This window comes from Muscardinus avellanarius, assembly GCF_963383645.1.
Source record: "Muscardinus avellanarius genome assembly, chromosome: 2".
NCBI lineage: Eukaryota > Metazoa > Chordata > Mammalia > Rodentia > Gliridae > Muscardinus > Muscardinus avellanarius.
The window spans coordinates 109013970-109029716 of NC_137787.1; the positions used below are offsets into that span (position 1 = coordinate 109013970).

Below are 15747 nucleotides of genomic sequence, written 5' to 3' on the forward strand. Positions count from 1 at the left end.
CTTTTGGCATATGTACTTTCTTCTTTATGGAAATTATGTAGTCAGTTGTGCCAGATCCTTGAAGAAAGTTAGAGAAATGATTCTATTGTAGTTCTAATTATTTTAAAATTTAAATTTTATAGTAGCTCTCAGAGGTGCTAAATATTATTTACATATTTATAATCAAGACAGTTTGTAATATTAAGAGATCATTGAAGGGTTTGGTGATATATCTGAAAATATAATTTATTTACCTTAATTATACTTTAAAACAGAATCATAACTAAGTTTTCAAAGCAGATATATATCAAATTTTAAAATTTATTTCTTTGACTAAAATAAAGTTCCTAAGAATTGTAATATTACTAAAATCTACATTTTCCAAATATTTTCAATTTACTGCCTTTTTATTGAACAAACAACAACAAATGGTAGAGGGTTAGTGCTTGCAGGAATAAAATATTTTATCTGTCAAATAAAAGTTAAATGAAGCTTTTATTCTGACATTTTTCTGATATTCTCTGCATTTTGTCATTTATTACAGCACGAATCTAGAGAAACATTATTGGGATTTAATATGGTGAATTATAGAGCTTGTAAAACTTTGTGGAAAGCATGTGTAGAACATCACACATTCTTCCGTTTGGACAGACCACTTCCACCTCAAAAGAATTTTTTTGCACATTATTTTACATTAGGTTCAAAATTCCGGTACTGGTAAGTACTAATTTTGTATTAATGCTTTCCTTCCCTCACTTAAAATTAAAGATCTCAATTGTGGGACCATAGAATTATTGTTAATTCATATGAACCTACAGAGTCAAAATCCCCATGGAATGCAGCCACGATGTTTCTGTCTGTAAGAAGGTCTATAGCTTCTAGTGATATATGCTAGGCTAGGCTTGAGAAACCCATTCTATTTGCTATATTTATGGTTATTGTTTTCTAAAGTTAAAGTAACCACATTTATTATTCACAGTCTAGATAGATGTAATAATATCCATTGTGTTTTCATTAACTATTTATATAAAAACTTCTTTGTTCTAAACCATGTTTGTTTATAAAAGCCAAGATATAATTATTTTAGTTTTTCTTTTATCTAGAATTTAGCATGCTTTTGCATTGTTAAACCTTTTATTATAAAAAGTTCAGAGCAGTCATTGGCCAGACTTCATCAGACTTGGTCATTGAACAATAACCTTGGGTTCCTTTTTCCTAAAATTATCTTTTTTTGTGTGTGTGTGGTGGTATTGGGGTTCCTGGAAGCCCTTCTACCTCCAGGCTACACTCCCAGACCTATATTATACTTTTTTATTTTTGGAAACAGGGTCTCTTTAAGCCAGCGCGGCTGGCTTCAAACCAGCGCAAACCTCCTGCCTCTGCCTCCCAAGCACAGGGATTACAAACGTGCGCCACCATGCCCAGCCTATCTTACTTTTTTTTTTATCACTTTTATTTTTAACTGACATCATGGGATATAGTTTGCCATTTCAATACATGTATATAGTGTGTAATGATCAAATCAGGGCAGTTAATATATTCATCACCTCGAACACTTATTTCTTTTTTTTTTTTTTAAATTTTATTTTATTGGTGCACTATATTCATACATCATAGTGGGATACAAACTTTTGTAGACATACATGCACACATCGCCCAGTCAGCCCCCACCCGATCCCCACCCCATTCTCTCCCCATCCCTCCTTCCCATGCTTGGCTTAGTGGTTGACATCTAGTATTATAGCAATTTATCCAAAATTAAAAATGATAATCTCACATAACAGTTTCATTTGTCTGATACCAAGCGTTTGATGATTTAAAGATAGCATTTCAATATTTCTTTTTGCTTTCTTTCTTACCAGAGAATATTTTTTTCTGTTTTTTTAGGTGAAACTATCATATATTTATATATTTATTTTTCAGAAAAAAATCTATCCTAATATGGAATATGAATTCTAGATACCCAAAACGATCTTGAAAAAGAACAAAGCTAGCAGATATATATTTTCTGATTTCAAACCATATAAAGCTACAATAATTGAAACAGTGTAGTACTGTTCTAAAGGCAGATATATAGACCATTGGAGTTAAATACAAGCCTAGAGCTAAATTCTTCCCTATATTGTCAAGTTATTTTTGACAAGGTTTCCACGAACATTTGGTGGTGGAAATAATAATCTTTTAACTAAATATTGTTGAAAAATAATAATTACATGGAAAAGAATAAAATTGGACCTTTACCTAATCCCATATACAAGTATTAACTCAAAATAGATAAAAGACCTAAATATAAATCTTAAGACTATAAACTTTTAGGAGAAAATCTGGGTCATAAAACCTCACAACATTGAAATTGGCAGTGATTTCTTGGATATGATTTCAATGGCACAAGCAACAGAAGAATATACAAACTCCCTAAAAAATAAAAGAAAATATTGTATATCCAAAGACAATGTAAACAGAGTTAAAAGTTACTAATAGAATTGGATAAAATATTTCCAAATGCTATATCTGAAGGTATATTAATATTCCAACTAGAAATCCTAAAAATTAACAACAATAAAGGCAAACAATGCCCTTTAGAGATAGGTAACAGACTAACATAAATAATGAATCTCCACAGATAAACAATCTTAGTTGTCTGTTGGATGGAAACTCTTGTTTCTCTGGTTCTGGTGAGTGTTACCTATTTCTTCTTTGTAGTTAATCTCTTTGAGTATTTTCTCTAGCGCTGGTTTTGAAGACATAAATTCCTTCAATTTCTGTTTGTCATGGAAGCTTCTTATTTCTCCATCTAATTTGATAGAAAGTTTTGCTGGATAGGAAATTTTTGGCTGGAAGTTGTTTTCTTTCAGAGTATGGAATATGTTACTCCAAGCCCTTCTGGCTCTCATGACTTGGATTGGGAAGTCTGGAGTGATTCTAATTGGTTTGCCTCTGAATGTCACTTGGCCCTTTGTTTTTGTTGCCTTTAAGATTCTCTGCTTGGCTTCCACATTGGTCATTTTGACAATTATATGACGTGGGGATCCTCTTCTCCGATCCTGTCTAAAGGGAGTTCTATAAGTTTCCTGGATCTGTGTATCAACCTCTTGCTCTATATTTGGAAAATTTTCTGCTATTACTTCCTTGAAGAGATTGTTGATCCCTTTGGTATCACTTTCTTTTCCCTCCTCTATTCCAATTATTCTTAGGTTAGCTCTCTTAAGATGGGCCCATATTTCTTCAATGTCAGATTCCTGCTGTTGGATATTTTTTTCTAGATTAGAAACTATGCGTTCATTTTTGGATTGCTCATCTTCTAAGAGCGAGATTCTGTTCTCCATGTGTTCTAATCGGTTGTTTGTGCTTTGAATTGAGGCCTTTACTTCATTAATTGCATCCTTTATCTCTTTTTGGCTCTCTCTGAGTTCTTTTCGAAGCACCTCTATTATTTCTACAGTTATTTTCCTGATTTGATCTTCTAGAAATCTCTGATTTTCTGTTTTATCAGGTTCTGATGTTGTGGGGTTGTGCACATTCATTACTCCAGTGTTATTCCTCTTTCCCATGATTTCGGAGGTTTGTGCCTTCTCTGGGTTCTTCCCTTGGGTCACTATGGCTTCACTTAAGGTGCTCTGGATCTCGAGTCTGTATTATCTCAGACCCCACTACTCCTTTACTGGGTTGTATCACAGAGTCTCTGACCCAGGGAGTCGATAGAGGCTGCTTTAAACTATGGGGGGTGCCAGGTTGCACGTTCTCCTATGGTGTGATATCTCTGCCACCACCACTCCCTCACTGGGTCAAGTCCCAGTGAGTACAGTACTGGGATTTCTCCTCTGTGGCCCGCAATTTGACTCACTGTTCTTGAGTACGCAGATGTAGCTGTACTGGACTCGGTGAATTCACTGCTGCTGCCGCCGCCGGTGGCAATATGGCGCCTCTGCCACGCCCTCGGCCATGAGGCTGGCGTATTTTTTCTTCTCTGGTTTTGATTTCCACTCTGAATCCCTGCAGCGTGTGCTGAGCTCAGCCACTGGGAGCTTTAAATGCTGTCTGCGCCGAAAGATCCCGCCTGGCTGTTCCGCAGCGGCTCACCTGGCTTGCTGTAGCCGTCCGTTGAGTTCGCAGCTGCTGCCGGCAGTATGGCGCTGCTGCCGCGTCCTCGGGCGCGTGTGTCTCCTCTGTGGCCCTGAGCTCTGTTCTCAGTCCGCTTTCTCTCTGGAGCCTGGTGGTTTTTTTTTTGTTTTTCTGGTGATGGTGTTTTCTGGCTATGAAAAGCGCTCTTTTTGTGGTAATGGAGATTGGTTGTTAGCGGGACTCTTAAGCCCCGCTTTTCTCGGTCGCCATCTTCCCGGAAGTCCCACTTATTTCTTTTGAATTTAAAATATTCAAAGCCCTTTCCCCTAGGTATTTTGACATTTGCCGTTAATTACTGCCAACCATTATTACCCTCTGTGCAAGAACATTAGATTATTTCTCCTGTCCATACTGTTCTCTTTATCTTATTTTTGTTTGCTTTTATTTTTTTCTGAAAGCAGTAGTCTTTGGGGGATAACTGAATTTTGAGAAGCTGTTTTGTCCATGGAATTCTTTTAAAAGGTCCATAAAAGCTAGACTTAAAGTGAAACCTGATAAGACTCATGTAGAAAAATTTATTTATGTTCTTCTAGTAAAACAGATAGTTCTCATTTTTGTCTGTGTTCACAAAATAAGGGTTTTCACCTTCAATAAATAAATCCTGACCATTATATGTTTAATTAATTCATGTATAGTTCATAAGAACTATACATGTGTCCTGAAAGAAGATTTATATACAGTAAACCACAAACATTTATAAACACTAACTTGTGTTTGTAAAAATAATAGCATAAAGCTTAGTACAGGATATAGAACTAAAAATACATATTCTTCACAAGAAAAAGTTGAGTGGCAGTAATTAAATATTTAATTTTAAAAAAACAGATTTTTAAGTGACTTGATATGAGGTTTAACTCCCTTCTCATTTTCCTAAAAGCAACTGAGAAAAATAAAGTGGTAAGACTTGTAAATTTAAAGGTAAACAGTCTACTTGGGGGGGTATGTCAGATCAGTGATGAAAATCAACGAAAATGCAGGGCCTTATCTAACTGGTACTAGATATCAGCAGGGATGGAAGAGTCTCAAATACTTTATATGAAATGAGAGAACAGTACCAACTCTAAGGGTATTCCTTCAGTGAATTTAATTCCTAAGTAACCACTGGGGTAATTACCCAATTGCTATTTTCTTCTAATGGAAGCTTTCTTCTCCCCTCTGCCCTTACATATCTGTCTAGCCATCTCTACAGGTCTCTCTTTCTCTACATTCCTGTCTCATGGCCCATTTCACTTGAGCTAAAAAGAAATGAATTGAATGCAGCAATCATCCCTTCAACTACAATTCTAATAGTTCTCAGATGAGAAGAAAAGTGAAAGAAGTAATCCAAATCCTACCACAGCAAAGTCTAGACATGATAAATATAAACAGAAAAGTTAGTTCAAGAAAACAGTTTGGGAGAACATCATCACTGAAACAGAAAGGAATGTCTACCATAGATTTTAATAAGTACTAGCTCAAGAATTACCTGATTTAAAAAAAAAAAACTTAATTAGTCCTTCAGTACAGTCAAGATAACAAGTATACCCATCACCCCTCAAATGTCCTTCTCAACCCTCTGTGACTTTTTTTTTTTTTTTTTTTTTTTTGCGGGTCTGGAGATGGAACCCAGGGGGCATTCTGCTTCCGAGGTACATCTCCTGCCCAGTTTTTTTATTCTTTATTTTGAAACAGGATCTCACTAAGTTGCAGAGGGTCTCACTAAGTTGTGGAGGCTGTCTGCAAACTGTGATCCTCAAGTCTCAGCCTCCTGAATGCTGGGATTACAAGCGTGCGCCACCACGTCCCGCTCCTCTGTGACCTCTTTCTTCCATCCTTTGTCCTCAAGCAATCACTGGTCTGCTCTGCATGTATAGATGTTTAGGACTTTATATACATTGAAAAATAGATGAAATGTTCTTTTTAAGTCTCATCAGCTATTCAGCATAATTATTTCAAGAGTCATCGTGTTGTTGCTTGTACTGATGTTTCTTTTCATTGCAGAGTTGTAGTTTATTAGATTTTCTATAACTTGCCTCCCATTCGTTTGATGATGGTCATCAAATAGTTGTTTCTAGATTTGAGATATTACAAACAAAGCTAATGTGAACATGCTGATAGAAGTCTTTGTACAAATATTTTCTTTCAGTTTTCTTGAGTAAACACCTAGATGTGGAATGGCCAGCTCATGTGATAGAAAAGTGTTTAACTTTGTAAGAAACTGTCAAAACATTTCTTCCAAGCAATTGTATTAACATATTTACTTACCTGCAGTGTATGAGAATTTCATCTCAGCTGAAGGTGTTGCTCAGTGGTAGGACTCTTGCCTAACATTAGGCCTGAGGCCTTGATTTTGATGTCACTTCCCTTAAAAAAAGAAAAGAAGGCACCAGAAATGGTGGTGCATGCTTGTAATCCCAGCATTCGGGAGGCTGAGACCAGAGGATCGCAGTTCGCAGACAAGCTCAGCTACTTAGGCACTCTGCAACTCATTGAGACCCAAGTTTTAAAATAAAGAATAAAAAATAGGACAGGAGGTGTAGCTTGGAGGTCAGATGCTCCTGGGTTCCATCCCCAGAAGAAGAAGAAGGAATTCTAGCTCTTCTTTATCCTCATCAATTTGGAGGGGTGGGGGTGGAACCCAGAGGCTTTCTACCTCCAGGCTATAATCCCAGACCTATTTTATATTTCATTTGGAAACAGGGTCTCACTAAGTTGCTGAGAGCCTCACTAAGTAGCTGAGGCTGACTTCAAACCTGTGCGATCCTCCTGTCTCAGCCTCCCAAGAGTGGGAATTACAAGCGTGCGCCACCACGCCTGGCTTCTCATCAAGGTTTTTACCAGTATCTTCTGAAGATCATAGGTTTTAAATTTTTATAAAGTTCAGTTCTAATTCGCTTTTGGGTGTTTTGGGGGGGGTGTTATATGAGGGATTGCACCATGGGTTCTTCTACCTCAGAGATACACCTCCAGCCTTTTTTTTTTTTTTTTAATTTTGAAACAGGGTCTCACTAAGTGCTGAGTCTTGCCATGAACCTGCGATCTTGTCTCAGCCTCCTGAGTACTGGGATTACAAGCATGCCTCACCACACCCCATTTACTGGTTTGCTCTTTTATGGGTCTTTCTTTTGTTGTAATATGTAAGAAATCTTTGCCTTACTCATGGTCACAACGATTTATTCTGTTTTAGGTATATTCCTTTGTTTTCTAACAGTTTATGGTTTTTGCTTTTATACTTAAGTCTTAGACATTTGGATTTTTTTTTTTTTTTTTTTTTTTTTTTTTTTTTTTTTTTGCTGGTCTGGGATTGGAACCCAGGGGCATTTGACCTCTGAGCTATACCCCCTGTCCTATTTTTTATTCTTTATTTTGAAACCAGGTCTCACTGAGTTGCAGAGGGCCTCACTAAGTAGCTGAGGCTGTCCACGAACCAGGATCTTCCGGTCTCAGCCTCCCAAATGCTGGGAATACAAGCGTGCGCTACCACGCCCAGCTAGATATGATTCTTAAATTTGTTTTGAAGTGTGGGTTGAAATCTTTTTTTACTTTGCTGATGGGTATTTTGTTCTTTTTCATCTTTGTCAAAAATATTTTTTGCTCATATTTTTGTAGTTCTCTTTCTAAATTTTATGTCCTAGAGTTCAGTAGTACTAGGCCTCCAATTTGCTTTTCTCTTTTTGATTGTATTGGAGCTTGAACCCAGGGATGTTCTACCGAAATATATCCCAGCCCTTTAAAATTTGTTTTTATTTCGAAATAGGGTCTCCCTAAATTACTCTGTGCTGGCCTGGAACCTAGGATCTTCCTGTCTAGATTCTCTAGTATTAGAATTATAGGTGTACATCACTGTTCCTGGCTTTTATTCTTTTTAAAAGTTTTTCTGGATGTTTTAGGCCTTTTGTACTTCCATCTTAATTTTAGAATTAGTTTATTAATTTCTACCCCCCCCAAAAAAAAAAAGCCTCCTGGAGCTAAGTTGGGATTGTGCTGAATCTATATATCAATTTTTGGAGACTTATTTGACATCTTAAAAATTCTGAATCTTCCATCTCATGAAACACAGACTTTTTCTTTATTTAAGTCTACTTTTACTTCTTCCAGAAGTGATTTTAGTTCTTGATGTATATTGTATAGTTTTTTTTTTTTGCATCTTTGTTAAATTTATCCCTTAAATATTTTTTAGTTTTCTCATATCATATTTTTTAATTTTTTATATATATTTATTTCCTTTGTATAGAAATGCATTATTTATAGAGATCTTGTTTCTTGAAACTTTACTAACTTTGTTTATTGTAGAAGCCTTTTATAACTCGCAACAGATTTGAGAGGATGAAGACAGTTTTATTTCTTCCTTTCTATTCTGATGCTCTCTCAAGACTTTTCTTCCCTTATTGTTCCATCTGGAACCTCCATTACAATGTTGAGTTGTGGTCAGTCCAGTGATTGGAACAGGAATCCTGGCTTTGTTCCTCATTTTAAGGGAAAGCATGCAGACTTGTATAGTATAATATTGCTTATAGGTTTTGTATGTGTGTTTTGTTTTGTTTTATGGATCTGGGGATGGAACCCAGGGGAATTCAGCCTCCGAGCTACACCCCCTGGCGTATTTTTTATTCTTTATTTTGAAACAGGATCTCACTAAGTTGTGGAGGGCCTCACCAAGTAGCTGAGGCTGTTCACAAACTGTGATCCTCCAGTCTCAGCCTCCCAAATGCTGGGATTACAAGCATGCGCCACCACACCTAGATTGTTTGTTTTTGTTTTTCTTTTTTAAGATGCCTTATATATGTTGAGAAAGATTTTCCTCTGTCTTTCATTTGCTAAAAATGGGAATTAGGATTGAATATTCCTTTTTGTCAAATGCTTTTCTGCAACTATTGAGATGATTGTATTGTTTTTTATTTTAGTTTATTAATATGATGAATTTCTTTGTGAGTTTCAAATGTTAAGCCTACCATCTGTTCCTGGGATAAATTCCACTTGTGTATGATAGCCTTTTAATATACTGTTGTATTCAATTTGTTAATATTTTGTTTAGAATCTTTGCATCTGTGCTTATGAAAGATATTAATCTGTAGTTTTCTTTCTTACAGTGGTATTATCAGGTAATGGTGTCAGGAAAATTTTGGCCTTATTGAAGGAGTTGGGGAACCTAAATTTTCTGGAACAGTTTACATAATAATGGTCTTGTCTCTTTTTTAAAATGTTTGATAGTTTTACCAATTAATCTTTTTGGGACAGTTATAGTTAGAGGAAGGTTTTGAACAACCCATTCAAAATTCTTTAATAGATAAGACAACTCAGATTTTCTCTTCCTCCCTGAGCAAACTTTGGTAGTTTGTGTCTTGCAACAAATTTTTTCATTTTGTCTAAGTTGTTGATTTATTACCATAAAATTTCTAGTACTCCCCATTATCTTTTTAACATCTCTAGAATTTATAGTACTATCACTTGTCTCACTGATATTGATAATTCTGGTCTTCCCTTTTTATTAATAAGTCTTGCTAGAGTTTTATCTGTTTGAATTAAATATTTTAAAGAATGTATAGGCCATTTGTTTTAGCTTACAAAGTTTATGGACCACCCTTTGCTTGTGAAATCTTAAAGAAAAAAGTGACTAAAAAATATTAAGCATAAGCCAAGCTTATAATCCCAGCATTTGGGAGGCTGAGACAGGAGGATCCAGGTTCACAGACAACCTCAGCTACTTAGTGAGGCCCTTTGCAATTCAGTGAAACCCTGTTTCAAAATAAAGAATATAAAAATAGGGCTGGGGGTGTCTCTCCGAAGTAGAATGCCCTGGGTTCCATCCCCACTACTACAAAAAATAAAAAATATTAAGCATAACCAGGTTGCCATTCAAGTCCAAAATTAGCATAGCATACATTGTTCAGTATGTAAAACCTTATGTAATGTAATGTCTTAGATCCCCTGGAAAATATCTACTTAATTGTGAAATTAAGCCAACCAAAAGAAAATCAAAATAACTCAAGCAAAATTCTAGTAAAAGCATTAAGAATAAAGTTTTTTTAGCATTCTTGACAACTGTGAGAATGATGACTACAGAATAAAATTAAACTGGTATAAACTTTCTTTCTTTTCTTTTCTTTTCTTTTCTTTTTTTTTTTTTTTTTTTTTTTTTTTTTTTTTTTGGAGGTACTGGGGTTCCTGGAAGCCCTTCTACCTCTGGGCTACACTCCCAGACCTGTTTTTACATTTTTATTTGGAAACCGGGTCTCCTAAACCAGCGCGCACGGCTGGCTTCGAACCTGCGCAATCCTCCTGTCTCTGCCTCCCAAGTGTGGGGATTACAGGCGTGCTCTACCATGCCCAGCCTAAACTGGTATAAACTTTCATGAAGTAAAATAAATACTATATAACTTCTTGTGGTACTAAGGATGGATCTACCTACCTCTGGGCTAAACTGTCATACCTTTTTATATTCTATTTGGAAACAAAGTCTCACTAAGTTGCTGAGAGCCTTACTAAGTAGCTGAGGCTAGCTTCAAACCTTTGGGATCCTCCTGTCTCAGCCTCCTAAGTACTGGGATTACAAGCGTGCACCACCACACACACCACTATAAATTTTTAAAAGGGGGGCAATGGGAGGAGGTATTTGACTCCCTATTAACATATAGCTTTAAATATTAATACATCAAGATTTTTTTTTTTTTTTTTTTTTTTTTTTTTTTTTTTTTTTAGTAATGGGTATTGAACTCAGCGGTATTTTACCTCCAAGCTAAATCCCAGCCCTATTTTTTTTTTTTCTTAGTTTGAAACAGCCAGGCATGGTGGCACACACTCATAATCCCAGTACTTGGGAGGCTGAGACAGAAGGATTGCAGGTTTGTATCTGGCCTCAACTACTAGTAAGGCCCTCTGCCGCTTAGTGAGACCCTGTTTAAATTTAAAAAAAAAAAAAATTAAGAGTGGGTGTGTATCTCAGAGGTAAAATGCCCCTAGGTTCAATCCTCACTTCTGCAAAAAACAAACAAACAAACAAAAAAAATGAAACAGGGGTCTCATTTGGTTGATAAGAGTCTCTTTACTTACTGAGGCTGTCCTTGAACCTACGATTCTCCCCTCTCAAGCCTCCCAAGTACTGGGATAACGTGCATATGCCATGGCTTAATATATCAACTTAAGTTAATATATCAACTTCTTAAGGTTTTTCTAGTTTTTTTTCTTTTTTTTTTTTTTTTTTTCCTTCTTTGTAGTCCCAGATATTGGGGGAGAAGGGTGGTTAGGCAAGAGGATTTCTTGACTTGCCTTAATTTTTTTTTTTTTTTTTTTCGGTACTTGGGATAGAATCCAGGGACCTTCTACCTCTGAGCTTGTAGCTGGTGTCCCCCAGCCCTATATTTTATTCTATATTTTGAAACAGGGTCTCACTGAGTTGCAAAAGGCCTCACTAAGTAGCTGAGGCTGGCCATGAACCATGATTCTCCAGTCTCAGCCTCCCAAATGTTGGGATTACAAGCATGAACCAGTATGCCCAGCTTAAAAATTTTTTTTAATAAAATACAAATTAAAAATGACAATGGTTGTGGGATGTGTGCATGTACGTTTGTATCACCTTGAATCTCACTATGATATATGAATTGCATTTTACCAATATAAAGTATAAAGGTGGCCGGGCATGATGGCACATGCTTGTTAATCCCCACGCTTGGGAGGTGGAGACAGCAGGATCACACAGGTTCGAAGCCAGCCTTGCTGGCTTAACATACCCTGTTTCCAAATAAAAAATATAAAATAGGTCTGGGAGTGTAGCCCAGAGGTAGAAGGGTTCCATCCTCAGTACCACCAAAAAAAAAAAGTATAAAAGTGACATGTGGCCGGGCGTGGTGGCGCACGCTTGTAATCCCCACGCTTGGGAGATGGAGACAGGAGGATCATGCTGGTTTGGAGCCAGTCTCGCTGGCTTGCTTCCAAATAAAAATATATATATATAAAATAGGTCTGGGAGTATAGCCCGGAGGTAGAAGGGCTACCAGGATCCCCAGTACCACCAAAAAAAAAAAGGTAAAGAAAAGTGATATATATCCCATAATCGCATTATAATAAAATATATCTATATTTGGTGCCTTTTTAATGTTTATGTGAATTCTAGAATGATTTTTTACCATTAATGATGTTTATGATTTTTTGTAGCATAAAAAAAATTTTATGCTTTTCAATGTTGCTTTAGTAGCATATAAGTGTTTGTGTATGTATTTATTTCACTCTAATTGTTCAAAAGATCTTACTATTAGAATTTGATGTTCTAAACTGGGACAGTTTTGCATTTTAGGCCCCTAAAGACTGTAGTATGGACAATATGCAATATAAACTTTGCTGTGATTCATTGTTTAAATTGGTCCTTTATTATGAAATTCAATTTGTTAATATAACCTTTTGATTAAGTGTGTGTGTGTGTGTGTGTGTGTGTGTGTGTGTGTGTGTGTGTGTGTGTGTGTTTTACTGGGAAATTGAACCCAAGGCATTCTGTCTCTCATATACCCACAGGTCCTCTTTTTAGTTTTTATTCTAAAACGAGATCTTTGTAGGTTGCTGAGGCTGGTTTCAAACTTGTGATCCTTCAGTCTCGGCCTCCCAAGTACTGGTTTATAGGTGTGTGCCACCATGCCTGTCTGTAATTTTCCATTTCACTAGACAACTAATATCTGTCAGGAGTCACAAAATTAAAAGCCCTTTTGATATTTCAAACAAAAGAATTTAATTGAGGGAATTGTTTATACAAGTGTTGGGCAAAAGAGAGAAAAGAAGGTTATTGAGAAGCAAATAGGAAGAAAGGGTAATGCCCGAGGATCAGAAGCTTGGGTCATGCCGGGCGTGGTGGTGCACGCTTGTAATTCCCCGTGTTTGGGAGGCGGCGGAGACAGGAGGAGGATCACGCACGTTTGAAGCCAGCTTCGCTGGCTTAAGAGACCCTGTTTCCAAATAAAAATATAAAATAGGTCTGGGAGTGTATCCCGGGAAAGGGTTCCATCCACAGTACCACCAAAAAAAAAAAAGCTTGGGTCACTTCTGGGCTGGAGTTTCCAGGCCTGGACCTGGTAGGACACTGTTAGAGCCACTGTCACAGTCCATTCCCAGTGTACTAGAGAAGTACTGACTTCATCAATGATGAAGATCAACTTCATCAAGTTGACTTAATAATCAACTTCATACATGATGAAGCCATGTATAAAGATGCTGTTTCTCATTATGCCCTGTCCCCATGACTGTTAAAAGCAGTCATCAGCATCTTCTGTTTTGCTGCCCTGCATTTCTCTACTATTTTTGGGTCGAAGGGAGTTACTGGGAATGGAACTCAGTGATATTCTGCCTTTGAGCTACACTTCCAGCCTTATTTTATTTTTAGATAGGGTCTTGCTGAATAACTGCACACTGCCCTCCAGCATGTTATCTTCTTCCCTTAGTCTCCCAAGTACTGGGATTATAGGCATATATCACCACAGCTGGCCTCTTTCTCTACTTTCCTTCTATCTCTGGGCTACACTCCCAGACCTATTTTATATTTTTTATTTGGAAACAGGGTCTCTTAAGCCAGCGAGGCTGGCTTCGAATCAGCGCGATCCTCCTGTCTCCCCCATGCGCCACCATGCCCGGCTACTTTCTCTACTTTCTGATCTTCTACCAGTGCTTTCTAAAAGTAGAACCTAACAGACAAGTGGCAAAGTAATTTAGGAAATAGAATTTGATCACTCATAGTCTCTTGCTACACATAGCAGAGCAGAAAAAGACAGAATTGAGGCCTGTGGCAGATAAATTCACATGAAATTAGTGTATATATACAAACCATACATATTTATAGTTTTAACATTTATGCTTTGTTTTTGTGGTCCCTTAGAACTTTTTAAATGTTTCTAAAGTATTTATAAGTTGTCAAAATGACTAAGTCTTGTAAATATGTAGAAATGACAGCATGACATATTTAATTGGACATATTCTTAACTTGAATGTGCTAAATAAACATTGTTTTTGTTTTTTTCCTAATCAACAGTGGTTGGCAGTACTGTTACTATTATACTTAAAATGTTGAAATACTATTTTAAAAAGCCAGGTGTGGTGGTGCACACTTTATACCAGTACTTGGGAGACTGAAACAAGAGGATCGCGCAGGTTCGAAGCCAGCTTCAGCTACTTAGTGAGACTCTTAGTGAGATCCTGTTTCCAAATAAAATATAAAATAGGTCTGGCAGGTACAATGGCACACACCTGTAATCCCAATAATTTAGGAGGCTAAGACAGAACAGTGGTGAACCTTAACATTTTACCTCCTTCTTATAAGAAATATATTTCTTAGGAAACTTCAATTATGAGCATTCAAATATGCTGTTCTTATTTTTTATTAAAATGATACAAATATGCTGTTCAATTCAAATTCATTGATACTTATTCAGGGGAAATTGTTATAAAATTGCTTATGTAGGTTTGGAAATCTATATTTGGCTGCATTTTGTTTGTTTGTTTGTGGTTCTGGGGATGGAACCCAGGGGCATTCGACCTCCGAGATACACCCCCTACCCTATTTTTAATTCATTCTTTTCTTTTCTTTTTGGTGGGTCTGGGGATGGAACCCAGAGGCATTCGATGGAACCCAGGGACATTAGACCTTCTGAGTTACACCCCTGCCCTATTTTTCTTTTTTTTGAAACCAGGTCTCACTGAATTGCAGAGGGCCTCACTAAGTAGCTGAGGCTGTCCAAGAACCACAATCCTCTGGTCTCAGCCTCCTGAATGCTGGGATTACAAGCGTGTGCCACCACACTCGGCATTAATTCTTTATTTTGAAACAGGGTCTCACTAAGTTGCGGAGTACCTCACTAAATAGCTGAGGCTGTCCACGAACCACGATCCTCCTGTCTAAATCTCCTGAATTCTGGGATTACAAGTGTGCGCCACCACGCCAGGCTATTTGGCTGCTTTTATATGAATTAGATAACTACAGTTGTACGTGGTTATATTTTAAGTACTAGAATACATTCTTTCAAAATTGAGTAATGGAATGTTCCAAATAATAAAATTCTTTGAGAACCTTTTTTTTTTTTTTTTTTTTTTTGGGTGGGTCTGGGGATGGAACCCAGAGGCATTTGACCTCCGAGCTATACTCCCTCCCCAATTTTTTATTCTTTATTTTGAAACAGGGTCTCACTGAGTTGTGGAGGGCCTCACTTAGTAGCTGAGGCTGTCTGCGAACCGCGATCCTCCGATCTCAGCCTCCCAAATGCTGGGATTACAAGCATGCGCCACCACAGCCGGCTTCTTAGTTCCTTTCTGCATTCAAAAATCTGGAATTGCCCTGTATCTGAACATTGAAGGAATTGAAACTATAACCAGTTCTCATATTTATGATCATAAGCAGTCTGAAAGGAAGAAAAACTTGCCCAGAAAAAGAACAGTTCTCAATATCCTCCATATTTTAACTTCTTACTTAGAATAGTGGAGACACTAGCTACATCCTAGACCTGTAGCAGGGAGAGCAGGGGTTTGTTTGAGGTAGGGCATGGCAACCTATCTCTGTCTCTAGAGAGAGTATCTTTGCAGGACATAACAGGGAAGGAATGCCTCTCATGCAAAATTATTTCACTCATAAAATAAATTTCAGAAAATGAAGTATCTGTGGAACACATCTTTGTTTATTATTGAAGGAACTATAATTAA

The 15747-nt window shown here is 37.1% G+C and overlaps 1 protein-coding gene across 1 annotated transcript in view; it reads left to right on the top strand.

Annotated features, from left to right (window-relative positions):
* PTPN4 (protein tyrosine phosphatase non-receptor type 4) overlaps nt 1-15747 on the top strand; it is a gene marked incomplete at both ends in the record, with an annotated part of 165389 nt that overhangs the window by 72996 nt on the left and 76646 nt on the right. The window contains one exon of the mRNA XM_080688801.1: nt 524-696. Within this exon, the coding sequence (XP_080544927.1) occupies nt 524-696 (173 nt within the window). The remainder of the gene's footprint in view (nt 1-523; nt 697-15747) is intronic.